The sequence below is a fragment of the Phocoena sinus genome, chromosome 3, assembly GCF_008692025.1.
Source record: "Phocoena sinus isolate mPhoSin1 chromosome 3, mPhoSin1.pri, whole genome shotgun sequence".
Taxonomy (NCBI): Eukaryota; Metazoa; Chordata; class Mammalia; order Artiodactyla; family Phocoenidae; genus Phocoena; species Phocoena sinus.
The window spans coordinates 13,477,562-13,498,951 of NC_045765.1; the positions used below are offsets into that span (position 1 = coordinate 13,477,562).

The 21,390-nt window shown below is 55.1% G+C and overlaps 1 protein-coding gene across 1 annotated transcript; it reads right to left on the reverse strand.

Moving 5' to 3' along the window:
* Positions 1-1,108: 1,108 nt before the first annotated feature.
* RAB8A (RAB8A, member RAS oncogene family) lies at positions 1,109-19,766 on the reverse strand. Its single transcript, XM_032628979.1, has 8 exons — positions 19,427-19,766; positions 14,719-14,779; positions 12,774-12,834; positions 8,646-8,723; positions 7,085-7,174; positions 6,440-6,505; positions 4,869-4,919; positions 1,109-2,462 (listed from the first exon to the last, which is right to left on the reverse strand). Exons 1-8 carry the CDS (start codon positions 19,761-19,763, stop codon positions 2,370-2,372), a joined length of 837 nt encoding a protein of 278 aa, XP_032484870.1. The 5' UTR covers positions 19,764-19,766; the 3' UTR covers positions 1,109-2,369.
* Positions 19,767-21,390: the final 1,624 nt, after the last annotated feature.

Genomic DNA, 21,390 nt, shown 5'->3' on the forward strand with positions numbered 1-21,390 from the left:
ACTGAGGGAGGGAGAATGGGGAGTGACCGCTAATGGGTACTGAGTGATAAAAATGTTCTAAAACGGACTCTGGTGATGGTTGCACAATGCTGTGAACACAGTAAAGACTACTGAATCGCACACTTCCGTGGGTGAACTGTATGGTGTGTGAATTACATCTCAATAAAGCTGTAATTAGAAAAAGAGCCGATGTGTCATCTGTCTCGGTACAAGAGGATGGTAGCTGAGGAGCTGCTTCCCCACCTGCCACCCCATCAAAGTCTTCAGACACAAGGAATAGTAATGACTCTCTGAGCAAGAGGCTGGTACAAGGTCGGACTGAGGAGTTCAAGGATGCCACCTGACCTGGTTGCGGGGGGCCACTGGTGGAATTTTAGGGCATTATGGGGCAAATACTTACAGCTCAAAGCTGTAAGCTACTTGGATGACTTGTTCCCCATTAGAGACAAGGTGTGAAAAGAGAGGTGAGCTTTTCTCTTGGGGCACAAGACGAATAATGATGCTAATGATGATGGATATGAATATGATGACACAATGTGATAGCAGTTAGCTTGGGATGCGCCCTCACGGGAGCTTCATAGCCACCCTATGAGGTGGGAACTATGATCATGCCCAACTGAGGCTCAGCCCCTGGTTGTGCCGTGGGTCTGAAGCAGGACCATGGGGAGGAGACTTCCTGAGAGGTGAGGGGGGCGCTCAGAGTGGATCACTCAACTTGGCAAAATGGGTGCAGTAGGGACCAAGACGAGAGAAACTCGGTGGCATGACGGGGACTGATGTGGACCGAGCGGGTTAAGCAGGGGGTGTGGTGTATGAAGTGGTGCTGCAGGGAGGGACACCTCCTTGCTTTTCTGTGCTGCGTGTGTTTGGGGAAGGGGGCAGGTTGGGAAGCTTATTCTCCCCCGTCAGTCTTTTGATAATGCGTCACCTCCTCAGAGCTTGGGGTGACCTTCTCCTCCAGCTTGGGGTAACCTGCCACCTCTACTTTGATCTTGTCCAGACCTGAGGCCCCTGCTGACCTGGGCTGTGTTTTAAATAGCAGGCATCCTGTGAACCCAACATCTGGCCACATCTGTGTACCTACAGAGAATGTGGACATAAAAATCCGTTAACTTTAAAATGAGCTTTAATTTGTTTTCCTTAAGTGCATTTATCGATGTAAACAGAGCATGTTAAGAGATACCAAGGGGAGAGCAGACAATTGCTGGTATGTTGGTTTTAATTCAAAAAAAAAGAAAAGGAAAGGCTCCCTGGTGACACCCCCCTGGCCTGGTTACCTGGTCCCGACCGCAGTCTATGGGACGGTAGAGATGTCAAAACAGAACTGAGCAATGGCAGTTAAAAACCCACCCAGACTGCTCTGCAGTGGGGCCCCGCAGGCCACCCCACACTCAGCCACGTCCGAGAGGTTGCGGGGCGGGGAATGCGTGTGTTCCCGATCACCTGGGTCTGCTGATGGAAATCAAGGAGAGAATCACCTCCTGACACTACAGATCTGGAAAAATAAAAATCTCTAGAAAAGAACGTCCGATTTGGAGACAGCGGGAGGACGAAGAGGAGTAGGTGCCCCGATCGAGGGTGGGCCGTGTGTGACTGCATTTTGGGGTCACCGTGGCACGCACGGAGACCCCTCAGTGCTCAGGTGGGGACTGTGGAGGGACCTACTGGCCATGCCCAAGGCCTGGCTGGACCACGGGACCAAACCTGGCTGTAAACAGGAAAGGCCACTCTATGCTTCTTTCCTCAGATTTCCTTAATTTGTGCTTCCCTTTGGTTTGACAGTTAACATGGGGGTGAAGGGGTGGAGCCGGGGGGGGGGGGGCGGGGAGTAGAGAACGGTTTCTGTCACTTGTCCAAAAACTGAGAGAAGAGGTGAAAGCGGGTGTTGGATTTGTTGGGCAGACGCTTCCCGGGCCTGATGTGAGTTGCCTCGCTCAGGGTGCAGAGACGGGCTCCCCTGGAGCTATCACTGGCCTTTGGGGGCCTCGCTTCTGCCGCGGGGGACATGCACGGGCTTTCCGGCGGGGCTCTAGCTATGTCGAGGCCCAGAGATGGAGGCCTGCCGTGTGGGCTGCTACTGACGGCCGTGCCGCGGCTCCACCTCTCTCTCTAGCTTTACACGGTGCATGGACCCGTTCAGTGGATGTCGCAGGAAAGGTAGCAGATTCTTAACTTCTTCCATCTCCAGAGTTGAAAAAGATCAGTTACCAAAATAAACAATTTCTCGATTGTGTTCCGGTGGCCACGGGCCCGGGGGCCGCGGCGTGGCGGGGAGTGGTGAGGGGGGAGGGCCCCGGCTGAGTGAGGGGCTCACTCAGGACAGGCACAGTCAGCTCGGCTGAGCGAGGCTCAGGGTAAGGCGGCGTTCCTCACAGAAGAACACATCGGAAAAAGCTGCTCCTCTTCTGCTGGTCCGGTGTGATTTTGACTCCCTGGTTGCTCCCCTGGGGGCTGTTGCCTTCCTGAAATCACAAGAGGTTTTCTGAGGTTACGGCTGAGCAACGTGAGCTCTATGTCTCTTAACCAACCAGCCAGTCAACTAATGAACTAACCAACCAACCGCCAGCCTATGTATCCATCTGTCACCTTCCAACCATCCATCCATCCCCTCCCATCCATCACCCATCCATCCCCTTCCAACCAACCATCCACCCATTCATCCAACTGTTCCCTCCAACTAACAATTCATCTTTCACAAACCCATAGATCTGCTTTTTATCTACTACCCATCACTCCTTCCAACAATTCATACCTTTAATCACTCATTCACGTACCTAACCACCCCTTTCCATTCACCCTCTCAACATCTTTCCAACCACTTATTTACCCATCTCACTCTCTTCTTTCCCTATTTCCTTCTTTCCATTCACCCACCCCTGCCTCCTTCCCATCCATCTACCCATCTGTGCTGAGCACCTATCAGTGAGGCAGCTGAGGGCAGCAGAAAGGTACTCTCTCTTGGGATTTGGAGTGGCTGGGTTCAAGGTCCCAGTGCCACTCACTCACCCGGCTGGTCTCCCTGCCCCTGTGCCAAGGCTCTGGCTCCCCACCTTTCCCCACAGTTCACCCTCCACCCTGCTGCAGGTGAGGTAAGCCCTAAACTCAAGCCCTGTTGAAAATCCATCAGTGCTGTCGCCTGGCATCTGAAGCCTCTGTTCTGATCCCTGCCTACCCTGGGAACTGAAATCCTATTTTCTCTCACATCACCATGTTTGGAAAGGTTCAGCCCTGTTTCTTTGACTAATTCCTTCTCATCTTTCAGCTCTCAGATAAAACCTGGATTTATTCAACAGTAACTGCTGAATGCCTACACGGTGCCAAATTTACACAATGTCCTATGTCAATTACATTAAAAAAAAAAAAAAGACGCCTGATAGAAGTGATGTGGGGTTGCAACTCTGAACATAAACAAAGGTGGTAGGAAATGAACAGAATTTAACTGTTGGTGATTTGCAACTTAGTTAAGAAAAAAAGAGAAACTGCAAGGATTATGGTGAACATCACAATCTATGCCTTGGAAGGATACGGCACGTTCTGGAGGCCATCAACAGGCCGGTATCAATAACACAGGCAAAGTGTTGCCGTGAGGCTCCGTGTAACTCCCGGCGGGCATGAGTGAGTCAGCAGGATCGTTAAAAATCAAAATTTTACTGTTATATTGAAGAGGAAAGAATTCTAAGAAAATCACAATTGTAAGAAAAGCTTTCTACAAGCACAGTGGTTTTACACAGAATTCTGAGAAAATCACAATTGTAAGAAAAGCTTTCTACAAGCACAGTGGTTTTACACAGAATTCTGAGAAAATCACAACTGTAAGAAAAGCTTTCTACAAGCACAGTGGTTTTACACAGAATTCTAAGAAAATCACAACTGTAAGAAAAGCTTCCTACAAGCACAGTGGTTTCACACAGACTCCTCTGTTCTGGCTAAGCAGCTGCTACTAAATTGATTGTGTGCCTTGCAATTCAATCCACAGCATCTTAGAATTATGAAAATGACACTCATTTTAAGTCAGATGTGAACTACCTGAATGGCGTTTTGTATGGTGTGAGCAGTCCTATATGCACAGACACAAAACAGGTCACAAATAGAGTGCTTTATGCTCTCGTATCAGACAACAGGGAGCATCACTTGGCGGGAAGAGTGGTCACTGGAACAGAGGCTTTGGAGTAAGACTCACGACAGCGTTTAGCCGCTAACATGCCCAAAATATAGTTCAGCGTTCAGACCCTACCAAGAAAGCACTAGTTATGCTGAATGCTGGGGACTGTGAAACTGCTCATGTGGTAAACAGAAAAGCTAGAAAGGAATGAAAGGGTGGATGCGGAGGGATTCAGGCAGGACCTCCTGGAGGCCTCAGGGCCCCGGCACCCACTGAAGGTTGTCACAACCTGCAGAATTTCGGGCTGGAAGGAAGAAAAAGGCTATCGACCTGCTGGACTCATCAGGATGGAAAGCCGGCAGCTGTCAGACACGAGCCCGGCTTGGGGGCCTTGTTACGGGGTGGACCGTGGTTCTGGGCCTGCCTGGGGGGCTTTTCTGCAGGAGGCCCTCTACCTTCGTGCATGCTTGGCTCCCAAGAGGGACGGAAAGGGTCCGGTGTCCCCAGCTAGCTTGTGTGCTTAGTGAGCAGCGCCTGGTACTGAGCAGCTCTGGGCCACGGAGGAAAGATGTAGTTGAGAGGCATGTTCAGGGTGGATGGCCCCACCACACCCGATAACTCTACCCCCCTTCCTAGAGATGCCCTACTAGGTGCACCTGGGCCCTAAGAAGCAGGATCTGCCTGGGGGTGCATCACACCACTGAGAGCGATGCCAGCCAGCTCCAACAGGGGTGCATGTGGGGATCCGGGGAGGACACACACTCACCAATTTTTTATCCATTTTTGCTTTGATGTCTCTGGCGAGAGTGAAAAATGCCTGTGGAATAAGCACGTAGTTAGTAGCCCAGGAATGGGAAGCAGGTGGGGGGCCTGCTGGTTCCTAGACACTGCCACACAGAGGGTGCGGCTCAACAGCAGGGCCAGTGTGGGGAACAGTGTTAGGACAGAGACCTGGGCATGGGTCTCACCTGTTCAGTCCCATCTCCTGCCCCTACAGGGATACCCCCACCCACCTGGACCACTTCCCCTAAACCAATGACTCTGAAAGGTGGGATCACCCTTGGCTGGTCAGAGAGGAAGCTGAGGCTTGGAGAGGGGGTGCCCAAGTGACTTGTCTCAAGGCACTCAGTGGCTAACTGACTGATTGAGCTCTCCATCCCTGACCCCTGTGCTCTATCTGCCCACTTTGCCACGCTTCTAACAGTCAGGGGCAGGGCAGAAAGACAAGTGGCTCCTTGGCCAAACGAGCTTCATTCTGGGTCCTCGCCCAGTAAGAAGGCCTGGTAGGTAGGGTGAAAGGTTCATCTTTCAAGGGTTGGCGAAGGCCTGACCCCAGGCTGCTGCCTCTGTCACAGGCTCCTGACCGTTTCTTCCCTTCCCCCACCTGGACAACACTTATAAACCCTACTCTGGCACCAACCCTACTCCGGGCCTCATACAGAGATGAGCTGGCCTCAGCACTTGCAGTCGAGGGGCTCCTGGTTCGGCAAGAAGCAGAGTCTCAGCAAACACCCAGGTGACGTGGAAAGTTCTGTCGCGGAGGGTACCTTGGGGTGCTGCGGACGCCTAAAGGGGGCCTCAGGGCCTGGGGAACGGCAGAGGCCTCCTCGGGAAGGGGCCACACGGGCTGGTCCCTGATGGGAAGGTGGGGGTGTAGGGACTGTGGCAAAGGCCTGGAGGAAGGTGAGGCACAGGCGGCCAGGGACGGAGAGTGGTGGGCGAGGCCTGAGCTGTGGGCGGCACACACTGGCTGGGGCCAGCTAGCGAGGGCCTTCTGTGCCTCGCGCAGGGGCTGAGGTTGGGAGTGGCGTGGAAGATCCATTTTGGAAAGATCACGGGAGTGGCGGTAAGGAGGAGAAGGCAGGTGAGCTGCAGGGCTGGCACTGCTGGTGGACAGTAGGAGGAGGCCTGGGCCAAGGCTTGGTCAGGGTGCCCTACTCTGTATGGGCTCGTGACCCTGTCTGTGCGGGTGGTGTGAACGAAAGCACAAACCCGGAGGCAGGCCTGGGCGCCAGCCAGCGCAGAGACTCTCTGAGCCTCGGTTTCCCCACCTGCAAAACTGCGCCTGCTCCCCAGGGCTGCGTGAGAGCCAGTGAGATCATGTCCTAGGTGCCCAGCTGGGGCTGGCACCTGCTGATGTCAGGACATGGGGGCGGTTCCCCCAGGCCCCCTGGGCCTTGCAAGAGGCCTGGCACACGGTGCTGCCCAAGAAGTGCCTCTCAGCCGTCTGTCCAAGAGGCAGCCGAAGCTGTGACCAGTCCCTGTGACAGAGCCTCCCTGGAGGGTGCGGCCCGATCCTTAGCCCTAATGGGCCGGCGCTGTGGGCCCGGGACTCACGTTCTCCACGTTGATGTTGGCCTTCGCGCTGGTCTCCATAAACTTGATTCCATAGTCCAGGGCCAGCTGCGAGGGAGGGAGATAAACATGCAACATCAGCCACCAGGTACCCAGACCTCTGCACAGCGCCCTGAGGGGGGCCGAGACAGACAGACAGAGTGGGGCCTGCTCCCTCAAGCCACCAGTGGAGAGCAGGTGGTGAATGTCCGTGGCAGGAGGGTGGAGGAGGGCCTGGCTCAAACCACGGCTCTGTTCTCCGCCCGCTGTGGCCTCGACGGGTCCCACGAGACGCTGTGCAGAAGTAAGCAGAGCACACCCAGAAGCCCTCGCTGCTTTCAGTCTTTAGCCTGAAGCCCGGCTGGGCGTGTGCTTTCCACCTTCGCTTCCCATGGCATGTGCCCCACTTGGACAACCGACTCATCTGCATGCCCAGTCAAGCCCTGCATCCCAGGAGATGGGTCATCTTATGCTCAAAAAGATTGTTAAGGGAGTCTCCCCAAAAGCCCAGCCTCACCATCAGTGAGCAATCGGGGGGCCCTCTGGGGCAGGGCAGGGCTGGCCTCCATGCAGGGAACCCCAGACGCTGAGGTCCCTCTGCCCTGAGGTGTCTGGCAGTGCCAGGCCCAAGCCGGCCACCATGCCTACCTTTTCTCCCCGTTCCTTGGAAACTTGTCTCTTGTCGTTCACGTCGCACTTGTTCCCAAGTATCATCTTTTCGACGTCTGCAGAGGCGTGCTGGAGGGGAGGGGCAGATGGTGGAGGTGAGAGGTAAGGTCAGACCGGACTACCAACCAACTGGTAGCCCACCCCCCAAGATCAGAGTGATGGTGTCAAGACTGCTAGGCACACCCTGCACAGACGACAAACTGAAGCTCAGAGAGGCTGAGAGGCCTGTCCTATGTCACTGAGCCAGTGCCAGGACAGAGTTCAGGGTTCTGGCTGCTACCCTGACCAAGCGCACGCCTTCTGGCTGCCAAGGACAGCTTCTCTATGGGCCACGCCAACTAGGCTACCATGGCTGTCCTCGGACTCCCGGCCAGGTCTGGCCTATGGGAGGCAAGTGGGGCTGGGGTATTGACCTCTGCTCGCCTCCCTCCTTCCCCGGCTCCTCTGCTGGAGACCCCAGCTGCTGTCCTGGGACCTTCTGCCCTGCTCCAGCGCCCCTGTTCTGGGCTCCAGAAACAGGCTGTGCCGGGGGTGGGCGCAGACCTCGGCCGCCACCAGCCCTTTGTGCTTTGCCATCCCCTGGCGTTCCCTTAACTCTGCCTTCACGCCTGAAAACAGTCCCTTCCTCCAACCTGCCCCCACATTCCAACCCAGTGGGCCTTGCTTCCTGAAGGACTGGACCATCAGAAAGGCCCTTCTTGCTGCAGCTCAGATCTGGTCTCAGGGAAACGCGCTCCTCTCTGCTCCCTAACTTTCTACTAACTGGAAAGCTCTCTCGCCTACCGGCCGGAACAGAGGCCAGTGTGAGGACCCCCTCCTCAGGCCAGGTGCAGCCTCCTGCCAGGAAATAACGGGGTCATCGGGAGATGGCCCAGTGCAACTGCTCACAGGTGCTGGCTGTGATGTGACCTTCTCAGACCCGAACCCCACCTGGTGAGTCATCACAAGCCACAAGCACCTTGTCCAGGGAGGCTCTGAGGGTGAGGGTAAGCTCTGTAGAGAGCGGGGAGGTGACGACACTGGCTTTGGGACAGGGAGGCGGCGCTGGCCGCCTTCTCTTCCCTCAGGGTTCAAGGTCTCCTTCCACAGGCAGCTGCCGCTGCTGGCCTGAGCATGGGCACAGAGAGCTCATACCAGCTCAAACCCTGCTCTGCTGCAGTTCAAAGTCCAACCTGACACATGCCCTCACCACACCCACCAGATACAAAGGTCATGCCAACTCTAGGACCTTCCTTCTCTAGAAAGCACCAAATGCTCACAGTGACTGGATATCCTTCTTCCTTCACCTCGATGTTGCCCAAACCCGACAGCCCGGCTGGGGAAATGGGCTCTCAGGGTTGCTCTGTGATGAGGCCGGGCCAGCGTGTTCTCCAGGGTTGACTGCGTGGGTTCCCGTCTCCCTGACTCTGTTCCCAGCGAGTTACTTCTAGGTGCCTCTGGGCTCAGTGATCTCATGTGTAAACCAGGAAGCTCCGGGGTGAGGGCTGAGGAGAGGATGCGTGGGAGGTTCCTGTACATGGGAGGGGTCCCCAAGCCTTACCTCCTCAATGTTCCGAATCCAGTTCCGGATGTTGTCGAAGGACTTCTCGTTGGTGATGTCATAGACCAGCATGATGCCCTAATAAGCAGAGACAGAGACACACGCTCTGGACAAGCCGCGAGCCCTCTGAGGGGGAGGGCCCAGCAAGGTGTTCAGCAGGGACCCTGACAGGACACCATCCCCGGGGCCCTTCCTTCTGCTGGGCTCCACCACTAGCCTCTCTCTGGTGTCCCAGGCTCCTCAGCCACTGATGTGACCCTTCACGCCGCAGACCAGACCCTACCATACCTGTGCTTACAAAGGAGCCCTGCTGTTTCCCCACTACTGGCAGGGTAAGTACGGCCCGTGTGTCTCAGCAGCCAGCGAGGTCCCAGTGGCCAACCTCTCAGCCTCGCATCCTGCAGCCCCCTGCTCTGCAGGCTATATTCCATGGCCCTGATGCCCACCGGGCTCCCCCTCTTGCCAACCCTTGGCTATGCTCAGCCTCTTCCACACCCTCACTCGCCCCCCACCCTGCCCTGAGTCATCTCCTGGGCTCAGCCAGGGCTGCCTCCACTGGTCACCCCAGCTTCACCCCTCATCTGGTGCCTACCATGAGCCAGGTACTGCAACTGGGTCTCCCTGAGTCTCACAGGCTTGGGTCGGGTGGTCCCACTGTCTGCACTGTGAAAATGGGGAACCTGAGGCTGGGGGGTGGGGGGCTAGGTCCCTGTCCCCAGTCACACGACAGAGAGTAAAGGACACAACTGGGGTCTAAGCCCGGGGGGACAGACCCTAATGCCCATGTGCCTTCCAACAACCCCATCGGAGTCGGGGCTGGCTTCAAGCACTGGGGCAGGCAATGCTGAGGCCTCTGTGATTCCATAACCAATGCGTGAGCAGCTGGGAGACGGTCCATGGGTTCTGAAATAGCTGCAAAGTGAACCCGTCTCTGCTTGAGCCCACAATCTCGCCACTGCCGAGGAGAAAGGCAAATATCCCCACTTGATAAAAGGGGAAACTGAGGTGCAGAAAGAGGTGACCTTTAAGATTCTAGCCCAGCTCTAAAGGAGCTGATGACACTGGCTCCCGTTAGGAATCTCCCTGGGTCCTCATCAGGATCAAGCAACGCTCAGGGTCACCCTGCGACAGTCCCCGTGTTGCCCTGGACATCCTCGCAGGGCACGCGTGGTGAGCCAGCCTGCAGCAATACTATCGCCAGCCCCGGTGCGGCTCAGCCCCGGGGTTCCAAGGTCCCAGCTGTCCTGCCCAGGCCCGGCTCACTCCATTCCTTCACTCTACCCGCTCCAAGGGCCTAGCCCTCCATCCACAAGCTCTGGTGCTGGCCAAGACGTCTCTGAGGCTGCCTGAATTTGCAGAGTAAGAACCCGGGCCCTGTGTGCTGGGCAGATAACCGCAGGGGCGAGGGTGTGTGACAAAACCACACAGACAGCGCAAGCGAGTCGCTGCAATTCCAAATCCCCGCTGTGACCTTGGGGATGCGCACAGCGGCCTTAGAGCCTGCTACAGCCACAACCCCTCAAAAATGCCATCTGGGAACCCTCATTCAGTGGTCTCTTGGGGAGACTGAATAGAGACTGCTGACGGGAGGACCTGGAGGAGTTTTAGTGGCCGTGATGTGTGACATGCTCCAGCCAAAGCCAGAGTGAATAAAGACACTGGTGGATGGACTCTGTGAGTCGAGCATCACTGGGGCCTCTGCGCAGCAGCTGGCCTCCCACTGTCAGGGGCAAGAAATGCCACAGGGCTCTGAGGGCTTTTTGCCCCTTTATCCAGGGACCGGCCCTTTTGATGGCCCAGGATTCTGCCACCACCGCCACTAGGCTGGCACCAGGTATGCAAGATTCCAAGGTCCCAGATTTTTACCTATGCGGTGTCGGGGGCAGTGAACAGAGCTCTCTATCAGGAAAGAGCAGAAGTCCCTGGAAAACAGTGTCACCCTATTCCAGGTTCTCCGTGAAGCTCCCCTCGGGGCTCCAAGTGACCATTTTCCTGGCCCCAGTCTGGGCACAGCTCCCCATATCTGTTTGCAAGCTCACAACAAGACACCAGATACCCGATGCTCCCCAAATCTGGGACCCAAGGGTCCACTGCCACAAGGACGAAGATGATGACGGGGCTGCAACATTGCCAATGTTCTCTGTGCTGTCCTATATGGTCTCCACTGGCTGCACATGGCTCCGGGGTACCTGAAATGCAGCCAGTGCGGCCGGGGGGCTGAGTGTCCTACTTTTACTGGTTTAGATTCAAATAGCCACACACAGCCAGAGGCTTCTGTGCAGGTTAGCGCAGGTCTAGGAGGATACAATCATCTTGGGGCTGGACAAGGTCTTACAGATGGCTCAGTCCAGCCTCGTCAGGGTCTGGCTGAGATGTGGGGGCTGGAAAGGGCCAGCCACTACCAGCCCAGACATTTACCCTCTGTGTGAATTTAAGCAGGGCCTGGAATGGTGCCAAGCCTCAGCCTCCTCATCTGTAAAATGGGGATGATATGGCACCCACACTCAGGGCTTTATGGCCAAGACCTGGGGCCACTGCCTGCTGGAGGGAAGGGCTTGGTGAATGGGGAAGGGGGTGCTATTTCAACCCAGAGAGGGATGGGGCCTACCTGAGGCCATACAGCAGAAGCTCCCCCAGGACCCCAGTGCCCCAAGGCCCCCGCCCCACCAGAGCAAAGCAAGGTGAGGGGAAAATTAGTAAATTAATTTTAATGAGGAGCACTAAGGTTGCAACCCACATGATTGAGTTTCTATTATGTTCAGATGCTGTGCGGGATGCTCTAAATACTTAATGCCTCTATTCATTTCTGCTGTCCATCAGTATTTCCTGAGCTCCTACCGCATATTCAGCATGGCCCCAGGCACCGTGCATGTGGCAGGGACCAAGAGGTGGCCCAGCCCTCCTGGAGCTCATGGCCTAGTGGAGGAAACGGGTCTATAGCTGATTGATGGGGTGCATCATGGAAAGGATGGAGTGCAGTGGGAGCTGGAAATGGGGAGCTGGGCATCTATCCTCACAGCTGCCTGGAGCATACTCCTGTTCTCTGTTCCACTTTCCAAGTAAGGAGACCAAGCTCAGAGCGTGACCCAGGGGGCTGAACAAGGTCCTGAGGATCTGCCTCCCACTCCCCACGGCCCCCAAGCACCCTGCTCTGTCTACCCCTTGCAGGCGCATGACCAGCTCAGGGCTCTCGAGGACAGGACCCTGGCCCAATCCAGGTTGCCCTCTGCATCTAGTTCTGGCCTGGCCCGGAGAAGGTGCTCGGTAGAAATATTTGAGGGATGGGCTTCCCTGGTGGCGCAGTGGTTGAGAGTCCGCCTGCCGATGCAGGGGACACGGATTCATGCTCCGGTCTGGGAAGATCCCACATGTTGCGGAGCAACTAAGCCTGTGTGCCACAACTACTGAGCCTGCGCTCTAGAGCCCAAGAGCCACAACTACTGAGCCCATGAGCCACAACTACTGAAGCCCGCGCACCTAGAGCCTGTGCTCAGCAAGAGAAGCCACCACAGTGAGAAGCCTGCGTACCACAACAAAGAGTAGCCCCTGCTCGCCACAACTAGAGAAAGCCCATGCGCAGCAACAAAGATCCAACATAGCCAAAAATAAATAAATTAATTAAATAAATAAATTTATAAAAAAAAATAATTTGAGGGATGATGAATGAGTCTTCCTATCACATGACCCCACCTCAGGGGCAGGCAACAGATGTTAACAGCCAACAGCCCTTAGCAAGTCAGCTCCTGGATGATCTTTATGTTTTCAGTAGCAAGTTCCACAGAGGCTGACACGGGCCACGTGAGCGCTCTGAAGTGTTGGGGCATGCTGGCTCTGATTTCTCTGACCTCACCTGGAAGAACCGGCTTCCTGTGTCTTTCTTCATTCCCGGAGAATTAGGTTTCCTTGAACCCTGCATTGTTTCTGGAGCCAGAAGGGGAGGTATGGAGGACGAGGGGGCAGAGGTGGGGCACACAGCCTTTTCCTAAAACTAACCTGGGACCAAGGACCCCTGAGAAGCCAGAGCACGGGCTCCTCAGAAACATCCAGATTTTGGTATCTAAGGCACTGATGTTCATTTTGACGTAAAAAAAAAAAAAGACAACCCCCCCGCGCCAAAATAATCCATACCATGGCGCCTCTGTAGTAGGCCGTTGTGATCGTCCGAAACCGTTCCTGACCAGCTGTGTCCCTAACGATGAGGAGAAAAAGGGATATTAGCGACACAGAAAGAGAACAATCGTCACAGTGAGAATGAGGGGCATTTACCCAGTATGGACGCCCAGCTTTCTCACGGGTCATCTCCTGATTTATCATCCCGCTGTGAGGCAGCCCCCCATTATTACAGAGAAGGAAACTGGCTTGGGCAGGTGTCTGATGTCTCCTGGCTGGGGATGTGGCAGTGACTCCTCTGCTACATCTTGTCGTCCTGGGGATTTTCCCCAGAGTTTCTGGGCCACAGAAGAGCCAAGGTTGGATGTTATTATTTGTGAAAATCTGGAGCCTTGTATGCGGAAGAGGCTGGTCACATGGCACGGGAACACAGCCCTTGCTGGTGGGCTGAGCTGGTCGAGCTCAGCGGGGCTTAGGAAGCACTTCCACACTCGCCATCCTGGTGGAGGTCGGGGGAAAGTCCTTCCTCGTGGGTACGGTGGAGATACCTGGGTAACACGCACCCATGCCTAGCCCAGCTCTTGGCATGGAGGGTATTCAGTGTTTGGTTTAAAGGTGACAACTAGTCAGTGGCAGAGCCAGGGCAAGACCACGTCTTCTGTCTCTGGGCCCAGGGCTCCTCCTCTGACCCTGCACCTCCCCCTTTGCAGGGCTCTGCACGTCTGGACTGTACAGACACACCTTATTTGGGGCTAAGTTGACTTTCTGCCGCCAATAGCAGGTGATGTTAGCGGTTATGATCAGTTACTTTATGACTGTTCTAGAAGAATTTTAAGAGAGTCATTAACCCCACTGCGACTGCTAAGAGCAGAAGCACGAGGACAGGAGGAAAAGAAATAAAAACTTCTGCTTGCTGGTATGGTGTCACTTTGGACTTGGGCACTGAGACTGCTGGGGAGCCAACGTGTTGTAAATAGAGGAACTTCTACGGCCCTGTAACTTACGAGGCGGCCAGAGACTGGCTGCTGCCGCCGGAGCTCAGTATGATTGGTTGGGCCACACCCAGATTTCGATTCTGAAGCCAGGTTCAGAGGCGGATACAACTGAAGTCAAGGGGACCTGCTGGGCAGGCGGGGCTGTGTCCAGGCTCTGAGACTTGAGTTGGGGAGAGAAGCCGCTGGGAGGGAGGCTTCACAGTCCATCTCACGGCAGCCCTCCCACCCGCAGGCATGTGCCTGGACCGGAACGACTGAGCCACTCTCCCAAATGTGACTTCTCTCTCTTTTGCTCAGGGTTCGTGCTTCCCTGCAAGTGATGTGGCTGCAGGGTAGGACTCTCCTACCCTCTGACCATCTGAGCCCAGCCTTCCTAGCGCAGTGGGCTGCAGACCAGAGTCACCATCCGTGACGGGGACTCACAAATTCCCTGATTTTATGTAGCATGGGAAGTCAGCCCCAGGTGAGCAGAACAGAAACAGGTCTCACTGCTGGGCCTGGCCTCAGCTTATTTTCAGTTCTGGGATTTCGGGTCTCTGTATTAGGAAGTGAGGTCTGGGCGTCCCCAGGAGACAAAAGAGGAAGCGATGTCAGGCCTTCTTCAGCGAGCTGACGGGCTTAGAAGGAAATGCCGGGCTGTGGTATCTTGCTATCCTGGCAGCCTTCACCACCACCAGGAGGGCTCTCTCCAAGTTCAATGGGAACAGGTGGCTCTGAAGCCCAGGCCCAGACTGTGCCCACATCAGAACTGGGACTGGTAGCTGTGTCCTCAGAAGGGGCTGACACAGACTCTAAGCCCCAGCAGAAAGCAGAGCACCGTTCCTGGGGCCTCTGAAGAAAGCCTGATGTGTCCGGGCTGGGCACAGAGAGATGGAGGCCGTGGTCATAGGGAAGGGTACGGGGCACCAGGGGCTTCGGGCTCAAAGCACTCGCTGGGTGAGGGGGCTAATGAAGGAAACGACTCTTACCATATCTGTAGTTTAATTCTCTTGCCATCGAGCTCTATGGTCCTAATTTTAAAGTCAATTCCTGAAAGAAAAGAAAAGGAAAAAAGAAGTGCACATCAGTGTCAGTCCATTTCCCAAGCTGTGTCTAGGACGGATGCTGACAACCTGTGCAGGTAACAGCTGCCATGGTTTCTGGAGCACCTGCCGGGCACGTGGGAATCTCTGAATCCCGCAAACGAATCTGGAGGCACCCGGCGAACTTTCTCCTCTCACAGAAGGGGAGGCTGAGGCTCAGAGGGCAGAAAGGAGCTGCTCAGAGTGAAGCTGGTGAGGGGCAGAGCTGGCGGGCAAACCCAGGTAGCTCAGGTGCCAAAGCTGTGTTCTCCTCCCTTTCCCGGGAGGCAGCCTCGTGAAGCAGGCTCCACAGCCCTTTTCGGGCCAGAGCCCCACGCTTCCAGCCACATGCACCCAGCCTTCCAAGCACACGGGACGCTGGGCCCCGAGATGTACCTGATGCAGGTGGGCCTCTAGCATTTACACGTGCTGTTCCTTCTCTGTGGGTGGTCCCTACCCTGCCCGCCTGTCAGCCTGGCAAACTTCTCCTCCTTTAAGACCTGCAGGAAGGTCACCTCCCAAGAAGCCTTCCTGACCCTGCCCTCCTTCTTTCCCGCCCTCTGGCTTTAGTCCCCTTTCCCCAGGGCCAGGGTGCTCTCAGCCTCCTCGGCTGCTCTCCAGGCTCCCACCGTTGTCCCCTCAATCCCCTCCCCAGCTTCCAGAACACACACTCAACCATGTCACCAAGCTAAGCTCTGCTCCAAACCTTCCAGTGTGTTCACCAACAGGTGAATGAATAAACAAAACGTGGTCTTTCCCTACAGTGGAATATTACTCAGCCATAAAAAGGGATGAAGCATCGACATATGCGACAACGTGGATGAATCCTGAAAACATCACGCTGAGTGAGAGAGAAGCCAGACGTGAAAGGTCACACAGTATGTAATTCTGTTCATAAGAAATATCCAGAATGGCAAATCCAGAGACAGAAAAGAGGTTAGTGGTTGCTGGGGCGTGGATGTGAGGAGATTAATGAGATTGACCAAGGGGTGTGGAGTGTCTTTTTGTCATAATGAAAATGCTCTAGAACTGACTGTGGTGACGGTTGCACAGCTCTGTGAATATATCTGAAGCCACTGACTTGTACCCTTTAAACGGGTGAGTTGAATTATATGTCAATAAAACTGCTTTGGGGGTTTTTCTGTCATTTTTTTTTGGCTGCGCCACGTGGCTCGTGGGATCTTAGTTCCCCGACCAGGGATTGAACCTGGGCCACAGCAGTGAAAGCCCGGAATCCTAACCACAAGGCACCTGGGAATTCCCGACAATAAAACCGTTTAACGGTTAAAAACCTTTCCACCGCCTCCTGGGCCCCAGAATAAAGTGAAAACAGTTGCCTGAGTGCTCCTAACCTGGTCACCTCAGCATCCATGGCTCTTGCCCTCCTCTCCGGCCACAATGCCCAAGCGTGTTCCAGCCTCAGGCTTTTACGCTTGCTCCTTCCCCTCCTGGAATGTTCTTTCATTCCATGGCCATCTGGCTCCCCTCTCCCTTCACTCAGGTCTCTGTTCAAGTCACCTCCTCAGAGGAGTCTTCCTAACCATCCTCGCTCCCCTCACCTGCTGCATCTTCTTCACGCACTATCCCTGACGTCGTATATTTGCTCATTTGCTCCATGCACATGGGAGCAAAACTTGCCAATTGGAATGGCCTGCGTGGAGGGGTAACAGCCAAATCCAGCCTTTGCCCCCAGGAGTTGGTTCTAAATCTCCGCCTGTGGAGCCTTGAGACTGAGGCCTGGCCTGACCCCCTCAGAACACGGCATGGGGATGCTAATTCCATCCCTGCCCGCCTCAGGAGCTGTCCTGGGGACCACAGGGAATATAAGCCTGTATTTGAGTTTTGTCTCCTAGAACATAAGCTCCAGGAGGGCAGGGACTCACACGTCTTATTCATGGTTGCATCTCCATGAATGCATGGCAGGGCCTGAGTACGTATTTACTAGAAGCTGATCACCTCGTCCTGCACAGACGCTCTGACTACAGGCTTTGTTACATTTCTGCTTCCCTCTGATTCATCCCAGTCACCTCTGCAGCCCCCGCACTGAAGCGGATGCCTGGTGCACAGCAGGCACCGGGGAAAGATGGCTGGATGAAAACATAAAGCGCAACGGGATCGACGTGGTGCCGCACAGTTTACCAAGTAAGCACTTTCATGTACATCAACCACTTCTCTGAAGGAATGAATGAATGGGGCCCTGAGGAGGAGCTGGGGGCTGAGCCAGGCTGGGGAGAGCCAATTCCAGGAGCCACGGGGCCAAGTTCACACCACAAATGACTGATTGACGGAGCCTATGAGAATAGGCTTTGGCAAAATGTAACCTGGGCAGACAGTGAACAGCCACTTAATCCCTGATCTATACAGAAAATACAGAGATACACTCAGTGCCAATACAGAATCACCTCTATGCATCAGAATGTATTTCAGGACTAAGCCACCCAGTGTTAACTCTTCCTAAAACATACCCCACTCCTCTCACAGATGCACAGGACCCATGAAATCAAGAAGCACTGTTCAGTCCACAGAACCCAAAGCATCACTCTGTTCTATCTTCCTCCTGGGTTTTATTAACACACCAAATTTAATTAGGAAGTGTAAACTTTACGAGGCCTTAGTCATGAGGCCATAACTTCAAGGCCAGGGGGAATTAAACTTTCCTAGAAGACAGAGGCCTGCAGGAAGGCTACAAATGTAATGAGAATCCCGGGGTGGGAGGGAGGGAACCTGGGTTCGAGTGCCACGCCCACCTCCTTAGACGACCTTGCCCAAGTAATGTCCTCATCTGCAAGTGCAGGCTGGCCTCCTCAGAGCCCTAAAGGACTAGACTGGGTTTCCTGGTCAAGAATTAAAAAACAGACAAACCACTCAACCCCTGAATTGATCTCACTGGGAACGTTCTGACTCTGGGAAACTGAGGTCTGGGTTGAGAGCGAGCCACAGTCTACCAGGAGTTAATATCACTTCCTGATTGGTGGGGACGCATGGGCTATCCCAAAGTTTGACCTTGGAGTTAGGGAAGGGGAGGAATCAGAAAGACATGTGCCTAGGGGAAGGATGCGGTCACTACAAGAGACATTCTGCTTCCTCTCCATGGTCTCTGGCAGCGGTGACAACCCCCTATTCATTGTACAGTTCTGATCCTCCACAACCCAGGCGATAGCCAAAGCAAAGAACACCACTCCTAAGCTGAAGAAACAGGGCTCGGAGAGGCGAAGTGCTTGTTTAAGGGCAAACAGCAGCTGGAACCCAGGCACGATGATTTCCAGTCCAATTCTCTTTACATCTGGCAGCTAAGTGTCTTCCAAAGTGCAGCTCCTGGAGGACGGCAAGGATGGAATCAGCAGCTAATTGTGGGGTTTAGGAAGATAAGGTACACAGGGGTAAAGGAAAGCCCTTTTCCCAGGTTTTTTCCAGTTCCTGGGCTTGGGGACCATTCTCCTGCTTCCCCACTCCAGAGCAAGACTGCGTAGCTTACAGGCCACTCTGCTTGATGGGTGTTACTTCCAGGTCAAACTCTTCATGTGGGCAATGGCTGTTTTTGTGGTGTGGGAAGAAGTCTGCTCCACTTTTGTGTATGTCAGAACCGGGAAGCGATAAGCCAATTCTGCTCAACCACAATGTGGGCTGGCCCTGCAGGAAAGGCTGTTCTGCAAAGTGACAACCGGTGTCCTGGGCCTAGCGATAGGGAAGTCAGGGCTGTCTGTGGCAGCCGCTGATTTTGGTTTCTCACTGAAGCTTTTATCTGGCATCTCCTCCGGATGACAGGTCCCAGGGCAGGCGGCTGTCACTCGCCATTTCTGTCACCCTCGAGTGAGATGGAAGTCCGCGCAGGGGAAGTGTCTGGACTCCCTCTCACCATTCCTTCCAGAAGAAATTCATTCATGGGGGAAACAGGGTCAGGAAGAGGGGCTCAACCCCTGAACATTCCAGAGGAAAGAGCAGGAGAGGTCTGCGTTGGAGTCCTGGCTTCAAAGTGGATCAGCTGTGCTCACATCTCTCTGGGATGGTTGAGCCTTGAGTTTTGGGTCAGACACACCCAGGTACAAATACCATCCTTGCCACCTGTAGACCGAGTGACCTTGGGCAAGTCCAGTATCCTCCCTGAGCCTCAAATTCCTCCACTGTGAAACGAACTCATAACAGCACCTGACACAGAGGACTGGAAAGTGTGGTAATGCACATAAAGCGCCTGGCACACAGTAAATGCTCAGTAAGATCAGATGTCACTTGTCACTGTCCTTTCCCCACGGACAACTCTCCGTGCCTCAGTTTCCACTTCTGTAAGACAAGGACCCCAAAGAACTGCTTCAAGGTATGCTGCGAGGACAGAACAAAATGACGGGCGCCAAGACCTCGTCCAAGCCATACACTCCTTGAGCAGGCTGAGGGTTGGTGCCTCAGTCTCCCCATCTGCGAAATGGGCACCTGGTGCCCACCCCGCCCATGGCCCGGGAACCGCCAAACGGCGGTGCAGGCGACTGCTCTTTTCCCCTCCAGTTCCCTCGACCCTCTGCTCTTTTCTCCATCCGGCCCGGCCGCTCCCTCAGCCCCAGCCCCTCAGGGGCGCGCCCGGCCCGGGCCTCCCGCGCCCCCGGCCGCTCCCCAGCCCTGCTACCTATGGTGGAGATGAAAGTGGAGTTGAAGGCGTCCTCGGAGAAGCGGAACAGGACACAGGTCTTCCCCACCCCCGAGTCCCCGATCAGCAGCAGCTTGAACAGGTAATCGTAGGTCTTCGCCATATTACACTCTCTCCCCGACGGGAAGTGCTGCCAGCGCCTCGCCACTGGCCCCTGGGCCCGTCCATCAGCGCCGATCCCACCTCCCCATTGGCTCCCGGCCCGACGCGCGTCACCGCGGCCGACGCCCGCCCCCGCGCCCCGCCTGTCTCGGGAAGACGTGGGGAAGGGGCGAGCTGGGCACAGAGCCGGAAGCGGCCCGAGCGTGCCGCTCATTGGCCGGCGCTCAGGACAGGGCGGACTGCGATTGGCCAGCGGTGAGGAGTCGAGGGGCTTCAAATGGGGACAGGGCAGAGGCGTGGCAGCCCGTGTCCCCTCCTTCTGCCCTCCACTCTGGGGCGGCCCCGCCCCCCGATGGGAGGGGGAGGGCGGGGAGCTTGGCCAACGGCTCCGCGCTCCCTCAATCCGGGGGCGGGGTCTGTGGCGCGTACGCAAGCGCGCCAGGAAGACCGTTGGGCGCCAGCAGAGGGCGCACGCGCGTGGGGTCTGTGGCTCCCGCCCTTCAAGGCCCGCGCAGCCTCAGTTGGTACCGGGACGAGCGCGGGAAGGCGGCGTGGCTGTGTTGGTAGTCTAGGGGTCTCCGCGTCCGGCCAGGGGGAACCAAAGAGAAAAGGAGAATAGGGGCGCCGTCATAGTCGAAGCGAGGTCCCTTCGAGACGTGCTGCGGGACCTCGGCGCTGGCCAGGGGACCTACCTAGAGATAGCCAGGCTCCAGCCACCAAGCTATGTACTGAGGCTCGCAGGACTCCCCTGGAGGGCCCTCGAACCTATGTAGAGGTTGTTCGGGTCTTACCCCAGAGTCTCGTCCGCCTCAGCCCTTTCAGGCGCGCCCCGGGTGCCTCGGAACCTGCCGAGGTAGTTAGCACAGTGAGAATTATAACCTGCCGAGGTAGTTAGCACAGTGAGAATTATAGGGAATACTTACGAGCGTTGGTTCTGTGCCTGCCGGTGTTGTTAGCACTTATAAAAAATACATGAAATAGTTTATTCCCACCCCGACCCGCTGAGGTAGGTATTGTTGTCCTCCCTCTCCCGCCCCCCGTTTTATGGTGAGAAAACCGAGGCCAAATAGGTTAAGTGACTTTCCCAGGCAAGTTGGTTTTTGACTCAAAGTGACCATCTTCAGAGGCTGAGGTCTTGATCATGTTGGTTTCTTGCATCGTAGAGACGGGCCACACACCACCTGCGTGGCGTCACCGCTATGTGTCCCTCTGGGGTCAGTCCTGGAGATTTGCCCAAGGATCTTACAAAAGATGGCCCCTGCCTCCAACTGCAGCACGTTCTTCTGCTTCTTTGGCTCCGGTTAGGAAAAGCTTCAACCAGAGCCATAGACCACTTGGTTGGCTTCAGCCTCTGTGGCATTTGATACTCCTGACTACCTTCTCTGGCAGTTCTCCTTTTCTTGGTACACTTCCCATTTTATTTGCCTGTTTCTTTTATTACCTATACCTCCCCTTCTCTGGGTGCTGCTTCTCCAGATTCCACTGCAGTCTTTTGTGTGTGTGGGGGCGGGGGGGGGGGGGCGTTGCTTGATGTTCCTCTTTCTGTGTCTGTTCTTGCTTCCTGGGTGATCTCATTCACTTCTTGGCTCCTACTGTCTCCATACTGGTGATTCTCAGTTCTTAGAGAACCCATAGCCCAGCCATCCCTCCATGTCCCAACTACCTGGGCATTTACCTTTGGATCTGTCAAAGATACTTCAAACTCATCATGTCCACAACTGAACTTGTCATCTTGTACTCACACTAGCTTGTCTTGAATTACTTTTCTGAGACCTAAGCCACCATACTTTTCTTTCATCCCTCACAGCCTGGTTTTTAAGGATGTTCTAAATAGCTCTTAA